The 14,356-nt window shown below is 33.8% G+C and overlaps 1 protein-coding gene and 1 long non-coding RNA gene across 6 annotated transcripts; both read right to left on the minus strand.

The window, feature by feature from the left end:
- Positions 1-397: 397 nt before the first annotated feature.
- LOC105122409 (uncharacterized) lies at positions 398-3,565 on the minus strand. 5 transcript variants are annotated; one of them, XR_841692.1, is made up of 8 exons: positions 3,474-3,565; positions 3,250-3,322; positions 2,824-2,947; positions 2,400-2,693; positions 2,193-2,285; positions 1,818-1,962; positions 931-1,369; positions 398-818 (listed from the first exon to the last, which is right to left on the minus strand). It is a non-coding gene; the product is annotated as an uncharacterized LOC105122409 (long non-coding RNA). The 5 variants fall into 5 exon arrangements; XR_841693.1 differs by lacking the exon at positions 398-818 and having other exon boundaries at positions 972-1,369; positions 1,784-1,819; positions 1,874-1,962; XR_841694.1 differs by lacking the exon at positions 398-818 and having other exon boundaries at positions 972-1,369; positions 2,400-2,474.
- A 532-nt stretch (positions 3,566-4,097) lies between these two features.
- On the minus strand, positions 4,098-8,886 carry LOC105122426 (probable protein phosphatase 2C 42). The gene is made up of 4 exons (XM_011021514.1): positions 8,311-8,886; positions 6,932-7,302; positions 5,855-6,091; positions 4,098-4,636 (listed from the first exon to the last, which is right to left on the minus strand). Exons 1-4 carry the CDS (start codon positions 8,630-8,632, stop codon positions 4,424-4,426), a joined length of 1,143 nt encoding a protein of 380 aa, XP_011019816.1. The 5' UTR covers positions 8,633-8,886; the 3' UTR covers positions 4,098-4,423.
- Positions 8,887-14,356: the final 5,470 nt, after the last annotated feature.

A 14,356-nucleotide genomic window follows, 5' to 3' on the forward strand; every position in this document is an offset into this window, starting at 1 on the left:
GAAACTTCCATTTGTAGATATACATTATTTCTTTTTAATTATTTTGATAAATTAATTATGAGAAATGATTGAGAGTAATGATTTTTCTTGATACCTCTTCCTTAAACAGAAAACTATATTTGTTTCTCATGAAATAAAAAGAGTGTATCATGGTCCAATGTAATTTTTAAAAATATTTTTCAATTAAAAATATATTAAAATAATATTTTTTTAGTTTTTGATAATATTAAAAATAAAACAGATACTTTTTCAAGCGGACAAATGTTAAAACAAAGTACCCCTTGCCTTGAAACAAATTATCATAATTTTCCTTTATGCAACAATTATTCCACAACCCTCATTCTATTGCCCATTCTGCCAGTATCAATTTGAACCCACTAAAGACAAAGCGAAGCCGTTAACCCACAATGGAAAGTATTCCACTAATCGATAATCAGCGGAATCAAATGGCCTCCACAGGGTTTGATGGTGAAAATAATGAACGAGCATGAAAAGCTGTAATCTATCAAATTATTCTAATTTAAAATACAAAAAGGAGCACTCAAAATTTCTTTATAGCATTATACTCGCCGGTATAGGGCTTTTTCCCACCCGCAACAAAACATCAATGCCTTCAGAAAATGAGAACAGTCTCTTGGTTGGGATCGTCATCGGACAGGATTGGAAAAGAAAACGACGACGAAATACACAATGAACCCAGCAGGCAGAATCCCTCCGTATATATAAGTCTGCGACGAATGTACAGGACATTTGAACTCCATGCCACAGCATCTCTCCCTCTCACTCTAGTCAAATATTCAAGATACCTGCATTATGGACTGTAAAATTAAAACTTAACCCACTGAAATAGTCAAATTAAAGCACAGTTTGGAGGAGAATAACCAAAGACAAATAATCATCTAATGGAGGATTAAATAAGTCAAAGCTAACTAGCTGATGGGTGAAGACAGCGCTTTGAAGAACTTCCGAAATGTTCAAATGTGTGTCTTGTAACCGGTGATCATACAATAAAGAAAGAAGACAGATCTACAAGCTGTTCCTCAAGGCGCTGTTATTTAAACCAAAAATAAAATCAACAGAACAATTCTGCAAGTCTGAATTCCAAGGCGCTATTCTAGACATGGGTGACTTACATCTAGGTACTTCTCCAACCGTTGACCTAATTCATGCAGGAAAGGTTCTGGCAAGCTCGTTGTCTTTTGGTAGAACTTCTCCAACCATAGTTTGGTTGTTGTCTTGTTCTTGCCTTTGACAGGTTCACCAAGGGGGGTTTTTAGATACTCTGTAGCAATTGTCCTGAGATTCACAACCATAAAGATAATTCACCAACTGCAGTTTACACACGTCCAACTCGACTGGAACTAGTAATCTGCAGCTAAAATAAAATCTTGTAAGTACTTGCTAATGAACTTTTTCTATGATTTTTAATGGATTTTCATATGCCAGATAGGTTTTATGAACTTCATAGCTTGCTATTTCAAGGTAACTGTATGCTGAAGCTGAACCAAGGATCTTAAAAATTTCATGAAAATATAACAAACAAGAAATGTAATAAAAGGATCGACTATTTTCTGCTTGCATCACCTCATACATGATTATATTGAGTAACAAATACACCAAAGAAGCAAGATTTGGCTATCAAATAAGAATATCATATTCGATCTAAATCCTTAACCACAAAGTCCATTTAGAATGCTATATTTGCACTTTTATAACAACCCAAATTAAACTCAAGGAAACTTCAGGCACAACCAATACTGTTCCACAAATGACTCTCTCTTACTTTGACACAATAACATATTGATCGTGTTCTGTACCTGTCTGAACCCAGCCACACTTGAGTTGTTCCCCCTCCATTATATTGAGTCTCCCATTTGTTTCCTCAAGTCTTCATCAGACAAATCCTTAAGTTTGCCATACATTGTCTAGGTCAATTTCCTTACTTCCAAGGTCCATTCTCACCTGCAATCGAGGGCCAAACCAAGGCACACATGATCATAGGGGAATGAAGTTCACACCATTATGACTAATACCACCACAAAACCGACAAAACCCAAACTAGTAATGCTATGGTCTGGAAAAAAACATTATGAGCATTTGACTTCCAACGTCAAAATGGTTGTTTCTATATGAAAATTAGAAGTCAAAAAACTGATTTTCCCAGAAAAAAAGGATTGAATTTAAAACCATACCTTATCAAAATTTACAAGAAAGATTGCATTAGGAACGGTCGATGATTATCTTTGGCAGAGTACAAATATAGTTTGCGAAATACTGGCACTTCCCTTCCAAAATCAGTCTAAGTAAAAGAAAATACAGAATCCAGAGTTTCCTGTAAAAACACACTCCACCTTACTCCCCCAAAACAATGAACATATTATATCCACTGCATTACTCACCTCTCATGCATTCCCAGCAGGAACCGTATTCTGTTTCAATGCCTTCTCATGTGCAATCAGTTCTGGCTGCCCAGCCTATTGACAAAACAGCACAAATAAAAACACAACTTGTGTCATTCCTATCATATAATGAGTAAAAAAAAAAACTATTAATACTCAGGAAATTCTCCAATTCTCCCATTGTAATACCTCTCCTTTCTATGGGTCCCTTCAAGCAAAACTCAAATGCAGCCCACAAAACTGAATTCTTAGCTGAAAATGTAAAGGTGCAATGGTAGTATTGAAGACTTTCCACTACAACATTACAAACACAAATTTGTAACTTCAAGCGTGCAAAGCACAATTACTTAACAATGCTAACTTTAGGGAGAGATTGCCGGAAACACTTAAAAAATGACTTGATGCTCAATGTCAAGAGGCTCACCGGCAGGTCTGTGAGTTCAGAAGCTGGTCCTCAGAAAATCTTGTAATTTATGTGAATCTACACTAAACCTACACCCTCCATCGCCATTAAAACCTATCAGTACTGCATTCACCTCCAACGGAATCTGCATCACAGCACATAAAATCAATTATCTCATAAACATCACCATCTAGTAGGTGGTCTAGTGGTAAAAGCTTAGATGAAAGGGTTTGCTCCTTCTATAATCTCAAGTTCAAGCCTCTATGGTTGCTAATATCATGGTTATTGAAGGCTTACATAATCATTAACTTAAAAACGGTAAGATCAGAAACGCGCAAGCCGACCAGACACCTACATCAATAAAAAAAAAAAAAAATCTCATAAACACAAAATAAATAAATACAAGTTAACAGAAATGCAAGAATCTGTGTTTTTCACTTGAATTACGCTGTAGATATTAAATTTTTTAACTTAAACGAACAGAAAATCAGCAACACTGGAATTGCGGACAATTTGGCAGCTGAAAATAAAACACGCAGTTCAGTGGAATTACAAACAATTACTACATGATTCAAAACGACGTTAAGTTTAGCTAAAATGAGCACGAATGAATTATTGCGAATCTAAATTGTAATTGTAATCTAATTGATGATTAAATATTGTAGTGATACCTCGGCGCGAGAGTGGAGCATGCGGCGGACGTAGGATCGGACGCTGTCACGGACATCGTGAATAGCGCTATGGTGCCCGTAAGGGGGCCGGGGTCACGACGGATGGGTTGTGGTGCTGAGTGGGATTGAGACAAGAGGAGAGTCAGTGTGAAATAAAGCAATAATAAAAAGCTTTAGATTGATTTCGTTTCGTAGCCATGAAGTTATGTTTGATAACTGTTAGATTTGAAGAAGAGGAATTCAGGGAAGGTGCATTTGATGGATTGCGTAGAGAAGAAAGGAATTCCGCTGGAGGCCAGTAAGGGACTCACACGGCCATGGAATTTGAATTTGGGCTGATACGGGTAAATAAATAAGCCCTCGTGTTTCGAGGCATGTTGACATGTCGTTCAGAGGTTTTGATGAGGCCATGGTATTTTCGATATTCTTGGACAGTTGCCTGCCCCTCTGGGCCTACCACACCTTGTGCAGAAGGAAGGGTGTGTTCGCAGTTTAAATCATGTTTTTTAAAAATTAATTTTTTTATATATTTTTAAATTATTTTAACATATTAATATTAAAAATAATTTTTTTTAAAAAATATCACTTTCATATATTTTAAAAAAATCAACACTTTAAACCTAATTACTATAAAACATTTCCAAACACGATTTATAACATTTGATATATATGCCTGACATGCAAATAGATTATTGAAAAGGCAAAACACATTTTAAGTAAAAATATAATCAGGGTATCCACGGACTTAGCAGCAATCTATTTATTTGCCTGACAAACAACATTTTTACATATTCTAAAGCTCTTAATTAAATCTTGGAATTCCCACTCAGGTACCGCGACCGCTTTGTCAGTGCAGCTCTGTAGCCTTGATATGTGTCTTGATCCGCTAGGAGCCTAGGATGCTTTTGCGTGTGTCCAAGATAAGGCAGCAGAAATATGCCAACGGGTGATTAATGAGCGCTCCGGATGGAAACCGGCGGTGTTTGCGCAGCGCTTTTGGATTTGGATATAAGATCATGGTTCAAGAATAAAACAATCACAGTTATATCGTCATGAAAGTGTCGTCGAACCTTCTTGTCAATCTTCTTTAGATCTGAATATCTCATTTCTCTTTTTCTAGCCGCTTCTTGTAAGGCAGCCTTGACAAGCCTCTTGGCACTTCCCTGCAGTAAAACAAGCTCGTGAATACGAGTCGAAACACAGATAAATTTAGAGCAAGAACTACATATACGAAGCATAAATTTAAGAATACAGTCAACCACCACTTAAATGCATCCTTCAAGTAAAAAAGAAAAAAAAATGAACACATGAAGGGAAAAAAAAAAAGATGAAGAATGAACCAAGAGCTAAACCTGGGTGGTCAGATGCAAGAATAGTCACAGTGAGGCTGATAGCTTCACTGGTAATAATAAAAAAAACCGTGAGATTATTTGGCTTTACCAAGAGAGGAGCATTCCAACAGCTTTGATTGACAGTGTTCATAGGTTGGTTAGAAATGCAAATATAGAAAAAGCACCTGTTGTGAGACAACTATATAAGTTTTGGATCATAATGCATGATCTACATTTCTGTGCAGGCATCCATATCCCAGCAATGCACATGTCTTAGGGAAGGCAGAATTGGCATAACATCTACTTTTGCTGTGGATAATAGCCATCTAAAACACCAAATATGCACGAACAATTCAAGGCAATTCATGAAAGTCGAGAGGAAGTCAATCTGAAAAGTCAGTTTTAAATATGCTATGATGATATAAATCACCAATATCTAATCTCATTGAATGGTTCCTTGACACGCATCCCAGCACAATGATCAACAAGCTAACACAGACTTTATCAAACGCATTTAACTCCAAGGCTGCGCTATGCCTAATTATATGACAATGAACCGACCATGGATCACCTTGGGTATCAATACATGATCCATGCAAAGAACTAGAGAAAAAAGATCATGGATGAACAATCCAAATACGATACAAAGTAGAAACTCATCAATGATGATACTATGCACTTCTCTTCTCTGTCAAAACTCAAATAGATCATGTTAAAAAACTCATCTATGATTATGACAAACATATCTACTAAATAAAATGCACCGTAATGCTTCCATAAGTTTGCGTTTCAAACTATTCCAAGATATTTTGCTTTTACTATATACATCTTAGAGAAAAGGACATAGGTTTGCCTTCCAAACTCTTCCAAGAGTTTTTTATGAAATGACCAAGTAAGCAAGTTTTAAGTTAATACCAAGCAGCATATGAGTTCCAGAAAAAGGTCAAAACTTTATGGTCATTTGTTTCCTATTTAATAGAAACGCAAAGGCATGAAAGTAAATTCAAAGTAGAAAGTATGACAACCAAATACACAAGGGAAAACTCTTACTGCACGTGGATTACTGTGGACAATATCCACTACTTTTTCATTACTCAAGTGTTCCCAAAGACCATCAGATGCAAATACAAGGAACGAATCATTTGGATGGAGAGGATGTGAAATGATTGTTGGATTGGCACTCAAGATTGACTTGTCCATTGGTTCAGGAAGTCTGAACTTTGCATTAATTGGTTCCCTGTTGAATCGTGCATGTTTCATATACACATCTCCTATGGATCTAGAAACCTGCATCAAATATAATCATGGATTTCATTATTTGAAATTAGACTTTGCAAAGGAACATGCCATGAATAATAAGAAGCAAGATGAAGATAATCCGATGCAAACCAAGATGTACTCCAAGGAGTTTCCATAACGTACTTGACTTCAAAGTACCCTTCATCGATGCAAAGGCTAGATAAAGGATGTTCAAATTCCCTTTCATAATCAACATGCTTATTTTCTTAAACTTGTCAGAAAATATAAATAACAAGCATCTAGCTTGAGATGTGGTGCATTTTATCCATCGAGCACAAAAGGGAATGCCTACGGGTAAAAAGTGAATTTCAGGTTACCTAGAACAACGAAGATTATCTTCAATCAACTAATTTGCCTCTATACGACTATACATGAACCTTTTCTCTGACCAATGACTATAAAACCATCTCAACTATATTTGAAGTGATATCTGCAAAAGACCTGGTTGTCAGAGCATGTGAATCGTGCTCGGGTTTGGTATTGGCTTATGTTGTTCTTTCTCATCTCCAGTTCATGGTTCTTGCAGCTTGTAAATCTTCTACACAATTCTATAACTCAAAAAAATTGTTTTAAAAATAATTGTATAGCAACGGGTAAATTTGCTTTTGCATTAACAGCTACAACAAAGTTGACGACTTCTTGAAAGAAGTCGGGACAGCTATCATGAATACCAAATGATAAACAACCAAGAACCATTAAAAGTCCAGCCCACCAAGTAGTTTCATAATTTATCACTCCGAGAGTACAAAAAAACAAAAGAATACAAAAGCACCTAAGATGTGTTTTAATTTGAAATATTCTGAAGGTTAAATTGGGGTTTGAAATAACCTGAATAATCCCCTTTACTCTCCAAACTCCATGCTTAAGAACAACAATCTGGGGATCATTTGGATGTAAGTTCTTGAGTTCATGTCTGATGACCTCAAGGTTTGCATTATGCTCAGTTGATAATTGTATTGCAGCAATACCTCCAGTGTTGCCGACTTTCTTGCCCAGTACAACACGGGAATCTCCCAGGTTTGCTACAAAGAGGGTCTGCTGATATATCACTCCAACTAAACAGCATGATCCAACTGTTGCCATTTGGGGACGACTGCTCCATAACTCTGACACGAGATTGGTAAACCCTTCCTCTGTTGCACAGAAAGCTCTTTGGATGGTCTCGCTTGTCACAACACCATGTGTCTCTGCTGAAATGGCTGCATAACCACAAAGCCTAAGAATGCCAACACAAGGCACGATATTTTTTTAAGATTAAACGACATTAAACCAAAAAAAATATCAAAACATTTTACAAAACAAAAATGATAAAAAAAAGGAAGATATATGCCCTGTTTTTTCACTGGAATTCAAAGCCCACGTCACCCTTAAGTTTAATCTAGTTTCTACGTAGAGCTAATGCATTTGTCCAGCACAGATTTTAGAAGCACTAGCTTAGATTTTAATCTAAGAAAAAAAGCTGAATGAATTTAGGTTTTAAAAGCCAAAATGTGAAATTCCTAAACACTGCAAATAGTGCCTTGAACAATCTGAAAACTTTTGAAGTAAGAAATTGCATATGTTTTGGGTATCGATAGCAAAAACTAGGCATTTGGCTGCTAAACACTAATCATTAAGCTTACATTTAATCATCCTGTTCCAAGTTTAAAACTGCAATTTAAAGCAAGAAAAAAAAAAAAAACTCCATACTCATAAAAGCCAATCAGAAGCTTACACAGAAAGCAAATCCGATTGAATATCACTTAATAGTTATCCATGAAATTGACAAGACAGATACAACCACAAAAGTGAACAGCTCCAAAAAACTGAATCACTTTCAGCAATTAAAAGCAAGCATTACCAATAAGCACTGACCTCCCAGTCCATGACATTCACATGCAAAATCCCGTCTTTCAAATCCCAATAAATTTTCTTCACTATATTATACTCTGAAAACAAGTAGCTCTCTATCATCCAATACAACTGCACAAAATAGCTTCTCATCTAGATTCACAAAAAAAAAAAAAAAATCCAGAGCAACGAAAGAAAATGACTACCAGAACCTTTCAAAATCTCCAAAGCAAAAGAACTGATTGATTGAGAATCCACAAAGGTTAGTGAGAAACGTGGCCATTTCAATGACATAAAAGGAACACGACAAAGTGTTTTTCGTTTAAGTAACAATCTTTTTTAGATATTTGATAAAAAAATATTTAAAAAGAACAGACCTTGAAAGTGCCTGAACAAGTGATCGCAGACAAAACGTGCAGCTTCAGGTCCACCGTGACCATCATAAACACCAACAAAAGTTCCAAAAGGTCCAGACTCAATCTGGCTTTGGTCTTCAATTACTTGATTAGCTTGAACAACAGCCATTGAAAATTCACCAGACCAGTATCTTCCAACGTCTCTATACCAAAGCAAACCATCTTTCCCTTCTTTGCTAACACCGACAAATGACTCAAGGTTTGAATCACTGTTACTACTACTTCTACCATGCCCAAATGGCTTAAGACATAACGAAAGCAGATTCATCAATGCCTGAAGCATCCCACATCTCTCAATCACACTAGCCCCTAAACCAAATCAATCTCCTCTCCCTCTCACTTAATCTTTCTCGATGTTTTGCATTGCGGGTTTTTGATATAATGATCTAAATTTAATGGTGGTGATGGTGAGAGTGGAAGGATGTGCTCGGTTGTGGAGGAACAGATAAAAGGTCATTCCTTTGTTGGGGAGGGGAGGGGAGGGGAGGGTTTTGGTGGGTGTTGTTCTCAATGTCTCTTGTTTGTATGCATGTGAAAAGAAAGAGGCTTTAGGATGGGTCCAAATCAAAAGTATTCATTTTTCACTTTGGCTTGGGACATTTTTCCTTGCTGAAAAAACTTTTGGATATACTATAAAACATGGTTCAGACGCAATGAACTATAGATTTTTTTTTTTTTTTTAATCAATCAAATCAAGTATAAACTTGAATGTGAAATGAAAAATGTCAAGATCTGTGTGAGATAGAATATATTGGTGAAGCAAAGATAACTGGGCATTCATCTCGCCACTTAGCAAGACACATGGACCTTTGTCTCTGCTCTTACCGAACGGGGAAACCGTGGCCAATCTCAAACGAGAGGAGTTTTGTAACCAGCAATTTCTCGACTAGAATCTGGGACATGTTCGACAATATTAATTTTCTAACCTTAGATTGAGGGAAAAGTGTGTTGTCACGGTTAAAGCAACTTTGAAAATGTAACAAATCTTTGTCTACAAGTGTTGAGTATTCGCGATCAACTGGGTGAATTGATATTGATAAGCTGCCACCTCTCCTCTTCCGGTAGTTGAGAATATTTTAGATGTGCAAAAACATTTCGGTAGTTGACAGTTTTATGTTCAGATGGAGACAGCCACCATGTTGCCAAAAGAGAAATGAAAGCGACACCTCCGATAGTCCAGTTAAACAATTACAAAATAACTAGAGGAGTTGTTTTTATACTGTTAATTTTGAAGAAGTGCCTTTTTTTTATCTTTTTTTTTTAAATTTAACTTTTATTAGTTTATATTATTTTTAATTAATTTTGAAGAAGTGCCTTTTTTTATCATTTTTTAAAAATTTAATTTTTATTAGTTTATATTATTTTTATTATAAGAATCACAAATTTAAGTTGGTTAAACTAATTGACTTATATTTTTTTAATTATTTTTTATTTTTTTATTTTTTTATTTAATATTAAATTAATGAACCAAAAAAACTAAAAAATGAACGGTTTTTACTTTTCCATGTAACATTATTCACTATAATAATATTTATATATATATATATATATATATATATTAATATATGTTTTTTTAAATTTTAATTTTATTCTTTAACATTATATTTATTAACAATATATTTTATATTTTTTAATTTATATTTTATGAGGTTATCTTAAACTTATAATCTAAAGTATGGATTAATAGATTAACTTTATTGGCTTTTGGGTTTTTTTTTTTTTTTTTTTTTTTTTTTTTTTAATTTTATAATTTAACATTAAATTAATTGAGAATTAAACTTTGTAATTTGTTTTGATATGTTTTTTATGAAGTTATCTCTATCTCATGATTTGGATCACGGATTTAATGAGTTAATTATTTTTTATTCTGTTCATTTTTTGTATGTTTTTTTTATTTTTTTAATAATTTTATCTTTCAACATTGAATTCATTGAAACTTTAAATTTTATAATTTTCTTCAATTTGTTTTCTATTGGATTATCCTTATTTCATGACTTGAGATATGGATTTCAAAGGTTAACGTGAGTCGATTTAGGTTTTTTTTTTTTTTCAGTTTCATTTTTTAATGTTAAGTTAATTAAAATTCAAGTTTCTTCACTTGTTTTGATTTGATTTATAAGAGATTATTATAATTTTATGATTTAATATATAAATTGATAAATTAATTTGGATTGACTCAAATTGATCCAATATATTTTTATCTTAATTTTTATTAAAAATAATCTCATTTTAAATATTTATTTTGACTTAAATTATGTTTTTACTAGTGATTTAGGTTGTCTTTAAATTTATAAATATAATTAATTTATATAAGATCAATTCTTATATAATTTTTTTCTACTAAGAATAACATTGGAAATTCCCATATATTTTTTTTTAAAAATGATCATAATGACAACATAGCAGGGGGGATAACATGGTTCTTGCTATAATTTATTTTTTAATTATTATTCGTCATGTTGAAACACCTAGACCTATATGCTAGAAGGCAACGTTACAATGTAAGTGATCCATGCTTTTCCAGAACTGAAGACATTAATTGCGTGGTTTCCTGTGCTTGAAATGTAAAGATTGTTACAGTGCACATCAAGCTGGTTTCAATTTTTATGAAATTTCGAACACGAACTGCTTCTTTTCCTAGTTTGTGTTTTTTCCTAAAAAAAAACTGCTTCGTATTGGATTTTGAGAATTTATTCGGGGATACAATCGCAGTAAGTACACGTTGACATGAATCATGGAGAACAATGCAACGTGGTACCCAAGTGGGCAGCGGCCTGCTCCGTTTGTAAAACAACGAATGGGACTTGCTCGGCAGCTGAACTTGATCATGTCAGTAACCCTTTGCCCTTCAGGTAGTTTCAAGTTCTGTCAAATATCATGCCAGCTGTCAAATACCACTCCACCTACTCGTTTGCTTTCCAATTCATGCCAGCAAGGGCTTGACCCGGCAAATAGTCCATTCCTCATTGGGGCAACACAAATTTGTGTTTCCGTTGTATAACTCAGGAGGGGCCGGCCGATTTAGCTCGGAATTGGCGGCAGGTCTTCCTTCTCCAGTTGTCGTCATGGGGCGCATGAGGGAACATTGCATTCAAAGTTATGCTCCTCCGATGTTGATGTCTCGTATGAGCCGATTTTGTACGAACTATAATTGTCTTCGCTTGCGCAGTAAGATTTGAGTAATTTAACGCTTTGGCCACACACTCACATGCCTCTAAAGAGAAGATTTGACGTTCAAAATTTGCCTTGGTTAATCTAACAAATCAGGAAGGTCAATAATCATCCTAATATGTACAAAGGCGACCAAACTCTCTGTTGCTAGGCCTCGGCGTCCTTCGAACCACGCGAGATGGTCGCCCATGAGATGGGGCCTATTTGGTGACCATTTGAGTAGCAGGAGAGGCAGCAGATTCAAAAGTAGAGGGAACATGAGCCGAGGATTTCGGCATAGCACGAGGGATTCTATCTTCTTTGTTTGTGGATCATGGATGGTTTTGGTTTCTATGAATAGTGCATGGTGTTGACTTGATTACTAAAATATTACCAGTCAATAGTAGACATCTTGGTGACTTTTAATGGCAGCATACAATGTAGCCATCATGGCGACTTAGGCTTTGCAGAGATATATTTCCTTTTTGTTCAAATGATTTGAAATTCATAAAAAAAAAAAAAAAGGATGATGTTATAAGAGTTCATGGGCCGAATTTAACAGGTGCGACCATTGCTAGCCCAACCTTAAAATCTTGGGCCAGAAGGAAAGAAATCAGCATTAGCAGGATATGGAGTGCTCGGTGTGGTGCCTTGACATAGCCAGCCAGGATTTCATCACTGGCAGTCTGAGTAAATAGTTAGATGGGATATGGGATATTGGGAGGGATGATGTCCAGATAGGTCCACAGCACCCAGAACATTCCAGTAGGCCCGTTTTGATTGATAATTCAATGGGTCCACAATGGCCTACCAATGCATCATCAGCCACCGGTATTGTTGCCACCCACAAAAATTCATTAATATTATGAACCCGTAAAAAGAACAGTTTTAAATTTTTTAAAACTTATTTTTTAAAAATTATAACTAAAAGTATTTTTTAAAATTATAATCATAAAAATTACTATAATATTAAATACACACATGATCTTCCTTCAATGGTATCCATAAGTATTTGTTTTATATTGTGATATGAAATGTTTTTAAAAGGTATTTTTCAATTGAAAGATATTTTAAAGTTTTTTAATATTAAAAAATTAAAATTACTAAAAAAACTTAAAAATTAATTTAATATTTTTTCAGATAAAAAATAAAATTAAAAATAATTACCAAAATATCAAACATCAAACATACACTGCATCCATGCAAGCACAACGTTTGAAAAATGTTAATGACTTAATTGCATTGAATTGAAAACTAACGTCACTCTCATGTTAATTTGTTTTATTTTATTGAAGATATATTTAAGATTGTAACAGATATTATGTGATTCAAGATTTAATTTGTTTTATTTTATTGGAGATATATTTAAGATTGTAACAGATATTATTTTTTAAAATGTTTTTTATTTTAAGATATATTAAAATAATATATTTTTAAACACGTTTAATGTTGGGTCTAATTTTTATATTTTGTATCATTATTAAATTTTAGTTATTTTCTCTCAACAAAGAGATAAAAAAAAAAATTTATTACCTTAGAAAAATCTATTATAAATTTTAAAGTTAAAATATTTATAAATTAAATAAAAATGAATATTCTATTCACAATATTGAATTGGGGTATAAATTGGATCGGTTCAAGAACTTTAGTTTACCACCCAACTTGCGATGTTCATTTTCTAGATTTTTTATTTATTATTATTTATAATATCTACAGTATCCTAACTTTAAAAATTAATCTGATAAAATAATACAAGCCAAACCATTGAATCTTCTCTCTCCTTGCCCCCCTTCCAAATTCAAAATAAAATATTAAATAGGCGTGATTTTAGGCCCACGTTATACCGTTTGAACGTGTAAAGTCATTTCTTTACGCATTAATACGAGTTAATGTTAATCCAGTCCCCATAGTTTACATTATTACCTTAAAAAAATCTATTATAAATTTTAAAGTTAAAATATTTATAAATTAAATAAAAATGAATATTCTATTCACAATATTGAATTGGGGTATAAATTGGATCGGTTCAAGAACTTTAGTTTACCACCCAACTTGCGATGTTCATTTTCTAGATTTTTTATTTATTATTATTTATAATATCTACAGTGTCCTAACTTTAAAAATTAATACAAGCCAAACCATTGAATCTTCTCTCTCCTTGCCCCCCTTCCAGATTCAAAACACAATACGATCGTAAATATATTTTTTAATCCCTTTGATTTTACAGCAAGAAATATCTCTATATTAACTTGTAATTCGATTAAAATTATTTTTTTTATTCAATTATCTAGGAGGTGATCAAGTAGTAAAAATTTAAAATTAAAAGGTTTGTTCTATTTATGATTTTAGGTTCGAGTTTTTGGTTGTTTATATGATGACCACTGGAGACTTACATGGTCGTTAACTTCAGGACCTATGGAATTAGTCGTGATGCGTGTAAGCTGGTCCGGCCAAACATATTAATCTAAAAAATATCAGTTTTTTTCTATAAATAATTTTAAAAAAGTATTCCTGTATTGATTGTATTTAAAAGAAATTAAATCCAGTGGACTGAAAAAGAGCTAGGGGCAGAGCAAATATTTTGTGATTGAAACCACACAAACTAATTTAATAGTTTTGTTGTGCCACAGGTGAGTTATGATCAACCCAATAATTAACATCAAACTTGAATCACTCGATTTGGTAAGAATTTGAGACTAAAAGGTTTGCTCTTTTTTCGATTTTAGATTCGAGTCCTTGGTTGTTTATATGATGGTCACTGAAGACTTACATGGTCGTTAACTTCAGGACCTGTAGAATTAGTCGTGATGCGTGTAAGCTGGCCCGGCCAATCATATTAATCTAAAAAAAATTAGTT

Source organism: Populus euphratica, unplaced genomic scaffold (assembly GCF_000495115.2).
Source record: "Populus euphratica unplaced genomic scaffold, PopEup_1.0 scaffold1.1, whole genome shotgun sequence".
Lineage (NCBI taxonomy): Eukaryota > Viridiplantae > Streptophyta > Magnoliopsida > Malpighiales > Salicaceae > Populus > Populus euphratica.

What these genes read in the sequence shown, in the direction of transcription:
- LOC105122426 (XM_011021514.1), bottom strand. Translation starts at nt 8,632, where the DNA reads ATGCTTCAGGCATTGATGAATCTGCTTTCGTTATGTCTTAAGCCATTT. An exon ending in CTTGTTCAGGCACTTTCAAG is followed by an intron (nt 7,303 to 8,310) that starts GTCTGTTCTTTT and finishes GTGGTTATGCAG; the next exon opens with CCATTTCAGCAGAGACACAT. An exon ending in TCCACAGTAATCCACGTGCA is followed by an intron (nt 4,637 to 5,854) that starts GTAAGAGTTTTC and finishes GTTTTACTGCAG; the next exon opens with GGAAGTGCCAAGAGGCTTGT.